This window comes from Oculina patagonica, chromosome 2, assembly GCF_052425735.1.
Source record: "Oculina patagonica isolate OP01 chromosome 2, crgOcupat, whole genome shotgun sequence".
Lineage (NCBI taxonomy): Eukaryota > Metazoa > Cnidaria > Anthozoa > Scleractinia > Oculinidae > Oculina > Oculina patagonica.
The window spans coordinates 706,387-716,093 of NC_135759.1; the positions used below are offsets into that span (position 1 = coordinate 706,387).

Consider the following 9,707-nt stretch of genomic DNA (forward strand, 5'->3'; position numbering starts at 1 on the left):
CGAGTCACGTATTACTAGTATAAATTGATTCTGAAACTAAGGTAAGTTATCCAGATATGTGTAGAAATTCTTTTGAATAATCAAAATATGCCAGTAAATCTTAAATCTGTTTATTTTATACAAATTAAGATTAATTCAGTTCAACGATCCCATCGAGTTTTTACACCAAATTCATGATCCGATTGGTTTTGCTGTTATTATATTCTCCGAAAAGTATAACGTCAACAAAAAATGCCCAAAGAAATAAAAATATCCAGAAGATGAAATCTAAAGACAGTTTTAAAAAATTTGCTTTCGCTATTTTCTAACTTGGCTATAAAACGATATCCAGTGTTATCTCAAAATGTTCTTATATCCGATTTGAGAAGCTGTTTAATACAGGACAATGACTTTATGACTTTATCAGTAGACCAAAATAAGGACATCCCTAGTATGGTGCCATTGTCCTTTTGTTTGTCTCCTTCTCCACGCCTTTTTGTTTGTTTGTTTGTTTGTTTTTTAGGTTAGTTTTCTTAATTATTCATAATGTATTTGTATTGTATGGAGTAAATCGTATTTAAAAAATGAATAAATAAACTAAGCTGTCCGTTTAGTTGCACAGTCTAATCTAGGTTGGTGCACACAGTGTAACACAAGGCCACTTGTTTGTTTATAAATCCGTATTACATTATATCTAACATGTAAAGTATGGTTTTCTTGTCTTCCCAAATCAAGACCATCAATCAAGAGGTTGCTTTTGAGTTTACTATGAAATACTATGAAACGGACTGAAGATCAACTACAACGAAACGAAAAAAAATTATAATCACAGAGAAAAAGGGATGCGTTTTCAAATGAAAATGGTTGTGAGGATCGTTTTTCATTTCAATTACGGTATTTATTGTCCCATTTTTTATTTAGGTAAATGCAGTTACCTTCAAAAGTTATTAGTTTGTGGCAGTCACTCAAGTTAGTGGTCATTCAGTGTAATTATTGGCAGTGAAAATCAATAAATATTTAACAAACTTTACATGACACCTGCCTAGTTTTGGAAAGGGGAACAATTCTCTTTTTACTTGTATACATAGAGGATACGATGCATCTTCTGTATTTTGCATTCTTTGTCGGTGCTGTAAGCGGATCAAATCGTTTAACTGAACCAAGCTTAGAAGCAATCAATTTTGCAAGCCCCATAGTTGGAAGAAAACTAAATGGAAGTGTTATAAAGGAGGTTGAAGTGGACTCAGAGATTTTTTGTCAATTTGCATGCGTTAAAGAATTTCGTTGTTTGTCGTACAACTTTGGACCCACAGAAGACAAGAAGAGATTTAAGTGTCAACTAAGTGACTCCGATCGATTTGTTGGAATAAAGAATTTCACTGAAGATGGTGAACTTATCTACCGAGGAATACAGGTAATTTCAAACTATCATTATAATTCCGAAATATCATTATATTTTAATAATTACAAGAGATCCAAATATCAAATGAAATATTGAAAAGGAAATTCCAAAACTTAGATCGAAATGGGAAAGGAAATTTAAAAGACGTTATTAAGTTTAATATTGCTGTTTCTTGATTATTTTAACATTAATTGAGTTAAGCTAAATCTATCATATTATTTTTCATCGGTCTGAAAAATTAACATTTTAAATTCTACAGCAAACCTTTGGTCAAATAATAATACTTTGTGTTAAAAGGCAAGTCTAGTTTTAGTTCTAGTTTTACTCATCGAAAAAGAACTGTTCGCGATTGTGTAGGAAGGATACAGTTTACTGGATGATTAAAATAAATCCACCCAAAAGAGTGTGTTGTTCGTAGCTTAATTACACGTAAGGATACGGACGTCAACTAACTAACTTAATTTCTTCTGTCAAAGTTAAAAAATATACAAAATGAAAATGTGAAGTTCCTTTTAGCGAGAAAGACCCCTTACATTCTGTTAGACAAATGTTTGGCAAGAGGAATGCCATAGCAATTTTGCAGCACGAATCTTCTACAAAATTTAAAGCAATCAATTTAAAATGTTTGGTCTTTCGAATTAATTATGCGCGATGGGATATTGAGTTTGTTTAGACTTCCTTTGAATTAGATTACAGAAGGGGCCCCTGGCAAAACAACATTACTTAACTGTCTTCACGTTAACACAGTTGGAACAAAGCCAATCCAAATTGCGTAAGAGCACCTTATTTCTTTTTTTTTAGTTATATAATTTTAAGTATTAGACATAAAAATTGTCACACTAAAAACGCTGCTAACGTAAGAGTTCTGATTAGCAAAAATATGAAATAATAGCAAACAATACTGGAAGGCTAATCATACTACATGAAATCAGTAGGCTTTGCGAGACACCAACACGATCGGAACCGATATAGCAGGATTGCAACCGCGGACAGCTGTTTCGCCCTTTTTTGGGACTCATATTTTACTCTTAATTTTTCTGCATTTATATATCGACAAAGCACCTTAAGGAGGCTCGATGTAGTTTTTTTTAGACTAAGCTAAAAAGGGTGGTTGTTTTGAAAATTAAAATTACCTAGGAAGCCAATGATCGATTTTTGCCAAAATACACCATAATGATCAAATGTGACCAAATTTTAATTTTTTACCCGTCACTTAGTCACAACGGTTACCATAGCAACGATTGACGTTTTTTTTTGTTCTCAAACAAGCTTGATTTTCTCGAAATCTAGACTGACACTTGGTGTTTATTTTTTGATATGTTAAAGTTTAGTAGATTGACTAACTGTTGACGAAATTTTAGAAAAATCTGTAAGAGCGTTTTCAAGTAAATCAAGAATGAAATTTTCAGAAAAACACCGTTTTAATATAAAATAGGCGCCTTAAAATTGTTTCGTATTATTTGAGCACAGTTTCTCTCACTGAAATATAAATACTTACACCATCAAAGACCATTAACTAAAAGCGAAAGACTTTTTGCTTTAATTTGTTAAAATATATCGACTGCCGATTGTAAGAAATTATAAGAAAATACCAAAAACTTCATTCTTGATTTACTTTTAAACGCTCTTACAGATTTTCCTAAAATTTTGAGCACAGGTAGTAAATCTACTGTACTTGAACATATCAAAAAATGAATACCAAGTGTCAGTCTAGATTTCGAGAAAACCAAGCTTGTTTGAGAACAAAAGAAAACGTCAATGGTTGCTATGGTAACCTTTGTGACAAAGTGACGAGTAAAAAATTAAAATTTGGTCATATTTGATCATTATGGTGTATTTTGGCAAAAATCGAACATTGGCTTCCTAGATAATTTTAATTTTCAAAACAACCACCCTTCGGCTAAAAAAACTACATCGAGCCTCCTTAACTAACACTGTTTAGGAACTTTTGCGTGAAGATTTAAAATTTGAGACTCCGACAACGAAAACTGATTTTATTTTTTTCTTGAAATATAAACGCTTCTGGGGGGGGGGGACAAACTACATCGGGTTTCTTATCTACCTAGAAGCTAAATGAGCAAATGAGCAAATAATGAGCAAAAAATGAAGCAAATCGATACTTCAACTTCTGCCAATTAAACAAGATTTTGCTCGGTTTTTCCCGGAAGTACTCGCTCTTAACTTTTCAAGTTGTTTGCGCGCGTCTTCAAAAAATCGATATTCATAGCCGTGGCTTGATTTCTTTTCGCAAATTAAGGTTATATCTTCCGATGTTAAAAGACAATGTTTTTCATGCGTTAAGTTGCCTGCCACTAATTTCAAAACAGTTTTGACCAAAAATCTGCGCAACTCCGTGACGTAGCTAGCCGGGAAATGACCATAATGGCCGGATGAATTTGTATAATTTGTTTTACACCATTCTTATAGCGTGGTGGTAATATTGAAGCAACACAGCTTAAAAGTTCAGAAAACCCTTACAAGCCCCATTAACCATGTAAGAAAGATACCTCGATTCCTAAACACGCGCGCGTTATTACATAACAATAAAAATCTTTTTTGATTCATTCATTTCTGAACAGAGTGCTTGTGAGACCGATTCCTTTCCTTGTGGCGACAAAGGAGTTTGTATCCCTGACTACCAAGGAGGAGGCTTCGAATGCAACTGCGACAATGGCTATGCAGGAATGCCTTGCAGTACGTAATTCTGATAAGTTTTTTTTAACCTGACTTTAATGTAATAGAAGTTATAAACATTTCATTATATTCTGATTTCACATTTTGCAGAGCCTAAGAGCTGTTCCCGCTTGCTTAAGGATGGTTTTACATCCAATGGCGTGTACACCATCAACCCAGATGGCGGCAAACCAATACAAGTGTTGTGTGACATGACCACGGACGGTGGAGGTTGGACCGTTTTTCAGAAGCGTTTGGACGGCTCTGTTGACTTTTATCGCGGATGGGAAGCCTACAAAAACGGGTTTGGAGATCTGGACGCCGAGTTCTGGCTTGGAAATGACAATCTTTACCGTTTGACAGCGGCTGATGACGTCATGCTGAGAGTTGACCTTGAAGACTTTGATGGCGACATCAGATACGCTGAGTACACGACTTTTAAGGTGGCAGACGAGGAAGATAAGTACCGGCTTTTGATTGGAGGATACAGTGGCACGGCTAGTGACTCCATGTACAGCAACGGGCAGTCCGCAAAGTAAGCACTGTCAATTAATTAGGCAAAAAATGCAAAAACAGTGAATTGATCGTTACTTCCGATGCACCCCTGTTAAAAAAGTTAAGTCGCGTAAACTTCCTTTTTTACAACTGAATTTGCTTAAATTTTCAACTGAGGAATTTTCGACTGAGGATGTGCATTTAGTCAGAATCTAATACCAACCGCAAAAAAGTAATTTCTAATTAAAGTGGCTATGAGCCACCACCTTGCCCTTCAGCAACTTTTTTCCACACAATTATTATTAATAATTTATTGTCATTGTCACTCATTTACTTCTATGCCGCTACTATTTCTAATTCCATTTATTCGTTCATATTTTCGTTGAGAAATTTTCAAAAACAAGATTTTTTCAATTTTAATAGCATGTTTCCATGGTACATTTGTTACCGTCTGTGTAACTATTGTGATGACAAGTGCTGAACTATGTTGTCTACGAGTTACATCGCGTACGTTACATTACGTCGCATAACATACGATACATTTGATTTAAAGTTTTGATTGAAGTACAGTGTGGGCTTGCACGTGACCAAAACGGCGTAAGATTAAGGCGCCTACGAGGAAAGCGACAAATTAATTAAAGTGTTTGCGAGGTTAACTCAGGTCGCGCTTTTCCTATTCAATGTACATGGATTTTTTTTTGCTTAACTTGGTACCTTTTTGCCGCAGAGTCGAAACATTTTCTTTTTCACTTTCGCTGACATTCTTTTTGTCAGTTGTTATTCTCAGTCGTTGTTATTTCAACTTATGCCTTTTTTTTGTTTTGCTCATAGTGGAATGCAGTTTTCGACTAAAGACAACGACAATGATATTTATAGTGGCAACTGTGCTGTCCTATTCCAAGGTGCCTGGTGGTATCGTGGCTGTCACACCTCAAACCTCAACGGACTGTATCATGGTGGACAGCATGACTCTCGGGCCGACGGGGTTAACTGGGTCACATTTCGAGGATTTTACTACTCACTAAAACGTACTGAAATGAAATTGAGGCCCATTTCGCAGAATTAATACTACTGAAGCTAAGAAAAAAGGGTCGTAACTAGCAAGAGGCAAGACGAGGCACTAGCCTCGTCTTAATTTTAACCCAAAATAAAAAATAAAAAAATAATATGTTTTGTTGGGAAAATAATCCCCAGTTGGCAAAATTGATTTTTCTCAAGAGATACCTCAAGAAAAATGTTTCTGAAAGCAATTCAGAGCTTCTAGATTTTAAAATTTTCTAGAGAGCATGCCCCCAGAACCCACTATCAAGATGTTGCCTCGTCTAGGGCAAAGGTCTGGTTACGGCCCTGTTTTTTGAGGTATTGGTAGGAGAAGTTGTTAAATAACATGACACATTCTGTCGAGTGATCTGTGCGCAGAGCCGTTCTAACTAAACACTTATCATTTAGAATGTGACATTATAAACATGAACAATAGTCAGTGCCTTGTCCAATCTTATTTGCTAAAAGTAAACATTTTTAATCAATTTTATAAAATAAGAACCTGTTCCTATATTCGAGGCTAAATAGGTTCTTATAAAAGGGGCGTCTAATTTGCAGATTTTAGCCTAACAGGTTCTCAAATGTTAGGTTCCTACTCGCGGGTTTTTACTGTATTGCAAATCTTTAGAAAAATCACATATTTCTGGCAGAGAGGGCTCCTTTTCCCACGACTGCTGGAGTGGGGTTGTAATGTTGTATTTCTTGTAGAAAAATGCATAGCTTTGATAACAGAACATCGCACTGGGTAATGCAAAGGTCATACGTTCAAATCCCGTCGAGGCTCTACCAAATTTTCCATGCTTCTTTGCAAATAGTGCAGTGGAGTCCAGAGCAATTTGTCACTCCAGAAACTTTGAGTAGAATGAACGCTGGCTTTTGATATTTCTTGAGTCGTTTAGGTGACGAGCGTGAGCAATGATTGGCCAATTGATTCCAAACTAAGACAACCAATCACTGAGCTGCTCAAATGATCTCAGACATCCTAGTACCGGAAGCTAGTGCCCAGTCTCCCCAAAATCTTAGGAGATGGCTACTTTTTCAAGCTCCTCTTGAAATCACATGTCAAATACAATGATGAATATTTACTAATATGCCAAATAATGCCTTTATACATTTAATACATATCCTCAGTGCGATTTGTAAAGTAACCGAAAAAGAGTAAGTGCTGTTCCCATGTTCTTGTTAAAAAGCTATCAGTCATCTTTTTGTTATTGGCAACAGACGTATATTTGTACAAAGCAAAAGTAAGCCAAAAACATATAAACTATATACCGTGTGTCAACAAACCCATGAATAACATTCTTGAGTTCTAAGATGTCCCACTTATTTTACAGCAATACCTATGGTTATACAATGCCATTACTCAAAAAGACATGTTATTTCGCGTTGAAAGATCCATTTGTGAAGCACTTTAATTTCAACGTGAAAATGTCTGCATCACTCAGTTAACAGTCTTTTAAGACGGCCGATATTAAAGTTAAGAGCTTTATGATAAAATTTCCTTGAAGAATTTACTCAGACACTCGTTTTGAATAAATGACGACTCTTTGGTTTTTATTACGCGTAATTACATGTACGATAAGGTAACAATTAACACAAGCCACGGGTCGATGTGTGCATCAATTAATTAACACCCTTTTATGACGGCCGATAACAGCTTTATGATACATGTACGGTAAGGTAACAATTAACATTTAATGCTGGGTCTAAGGGAAACAGTTTATTTTGTTTCCCGAGTATCCCAGTGTTTCTCGAGAAAGAGCCAAGACAAATATTGAGATGAGGGGAACCAAATTAACTTGTTCCCGGTGGGACTATTCATAATTAACTGATTTGTTAATTTTAATGGCATTAAATGATGCATTGTGGATACAAATCGTCAGTGACCATTCGTGGATAACAGGGCACTGTTACCATCTGGTGTCATAAGTTTTGCAATGTCGCTCGCTCAGAGTTTAATTAGAAGTAGCCAATGAGAGCGCACGCTGTTGAAAAAAAGCTTCAGCTATAGAACAATTGCAGTTATATAGTAAGTTATATACTTGCAGTTATATAGTAAAGGATCTACTACTCTTTAGTGTTTTACAAAGAGAACAAATTTGCAAAACCACTGTTGAACACGTAGCCATTTAATATCAGAAAATGCAATAAAATTATATGCTTTAGCGATCTGTGTCTTGTTCTCTGTATATTTCACACACAGTGTGCCCTGCTAAACCAAGAGGTACTTTCAAAGGATTTAGACTATAAACAACTAACTGACGCGTCCGCGGTGTTAGAAGGTTAAATCTTCATTAACGTGTTAACTGATTCAGTCTTTAACAGACTTTCTGGGGACACATATTAAAAAGAATCGAACAATATTATCATTATATACAAATGTAAATGTAAAATTTCAAAAAATAAAAGAGGGATATAAACAGTTTTTGTCGCCTTTATACAGTAATCTAAAATGAACTATTAAATGTTTTCAGTCACTTAACAGTAACTTTATTAATGCATGACTTTTTTACAGCCTCTTAGTGGCTCGTAGGTAGCTAAGCAAATCTAGGCGAGCCGCTACTGTGTTAGATCGATATGTTACGATAAGTTGTCATTTAAGATGTGAATATTGTTCATCATGGTGTAAGAGATAACAACATTCCCTTTCTCGACACGTCAGTTATAAGGGACTCAAACGGCCTTCTTACTACCAGTGTGTACAGAAAGCCCACACACACTGATCAATACTTAGCCTATGACTCACACCTTCCACAGTCAGTGAAGCGTGGTATTGATAAGTCTCCATATGGCCGAGCCAAACACTTCATAACAAAACCATCAGTTATCTCTGAAGAAAAGAAACATTTATCGTCGGTACTTGTTTCTAACGGATATCCGTCCTCATTCATACGAAAACTCACGAAGACCACAAGATCAACAGCCAACAACGAACCCACGCAGGAATTTATATCTACTGCGGTTTTACCCTACATTAAAGGTGTATCAGAGGTTCTTCGCCGCTGCGTACAACAACAAGGCGTTCGCACCGTTTTTAAATCTGACACAACTCTTCGGTCTCACTTAGTGCGACCGAAAGACGCCCTAGAACCAGGTAAACAAGACGGTGTTATTTACAAAAATTCCATGTGGATGCAGCAAAGTATATATAGGTGAAACAGGGAGACCGATGCAAGACAGGATAAAAGAACACGACAGAGACATACGGCTTGCTCATACACAAACCTTCGCAGTTTCGGAGCATGCAAACGAAACAGGGCATTTTCCTTTATGGAATCTAGTCATGTTTGTCGATCGTGACCCTCACCGATACACACGCAGGGTCAAAGAGGCTATCCATATAAGACTTCATCCTAATAACATCAATAGAGACAGCGGAATTCAAATTCCTGAAGCATGGATACCTACAATCAGAAAACACAACAGCCGTTCAACAACAGAGCGGACCTCTGAGGGAACATCATCTGTTCGTCGGAATAAGAATGAGGATCGAAATGCACCAATCACAGCGAACCAACGTGCATAAATAGCGACACGTAAACAATCGACCTCATCGCCTGATGAAGACTAGCAGTATTGATCAACATCTCAAAGCGATTCTATCGTGAAACAAACGAATAAACGTTCATTCCTATCTTACACCACGATGAACAATATTAATACTTTTATCTTGTTAGTGTATAGTTTGCTTTTCGCAATAAGGTCGTCACTTAAGTTGTTATATTTCACCTTCTGGGGAGGCGCGGTGGCCTAATGGTTAGTGCTCCGGACTCCGGATCTAGCGGTCCGAGTTCGAGCTCCGGCCGGGGTCACTGTGTTGTGCTCTTGGGCAAGACACTTTACTTTCATATCGCCTCTCTCTACCCAGGTGTATAAATGGGTATCGGCGACATAATGCTGGCGGGGAACCCTGCAATGGACTAGCATCCCATTCAGGGGGGGAGTAGAAATATTCCTAGCCGCTTAATGCTACGGAAACCGGGATAAGCTCCGGCAGTGTGGGCCGCTTGGTTCGTGGCTTCTCCTTCTGTACAATACAGGACAATCCTAGTTCGACTCCTCGGCCATACTGAAATGTAAATAGCGAACTGATTGATAGGTGATAGTTGATTCAGCA

General features: G+C 36.9%; 1 protein-coding gene across 1 annotated transcript; it reads left to right on the top strand.

The window, feature by feature from the left end:
* Positions 1–1,075: 1,075 nt before the first annotated feature.
* LOC144637667 (microfibril-associated glycoprotein 4-like) lies at positions 1,076–5,867 on the top strand. The gene is made up of 4 exons (XM_078496727.1): positions 1,076–1,393; positions 3,961–4,075; positions 4,166–4,589; positions 5,381–5,867. Exons 1-4 carry the CDS (start codon positions 1,076–1,078, stop codon positions 5,613–5,615), a joined length of 1,092 nt encoding a protein of 363 aa, XP_078352853.1. The 3' UTR covers positions 5,616–5,867.
* The last annotated feature ends 3,840 nt before the right edge of the window (positions 5,868–9,707 follow it).

What these genes read in the sequence shown, in the direction of transcription:
- LOC144637667 (XM_078496727.1), top strand. Translation starts at nt 1,076, where the DNA reads ATGCATCTTCTGTATTTTGCATTCTTTGTCGGTGCTGTAAGCGGATCA. An exon ending in TTATCTACCGAGGAATACAG is followed by an intron (nt 1,394 to 3,960) that starts GTAATTTCAAAC and finishes ATTTCTGAACAG; the next exon opens with AGTGCTTGTGAGACCGATTC. An exon ending in CTATGCAGGAATGCCTTGCA is followed by an intron (nt 4,076 to 4,165) that starts GTACGTAATTCT and finishes CACATTTTGCAG; the next exon opens with AGCCTAAGAGCTGTTCCCGC.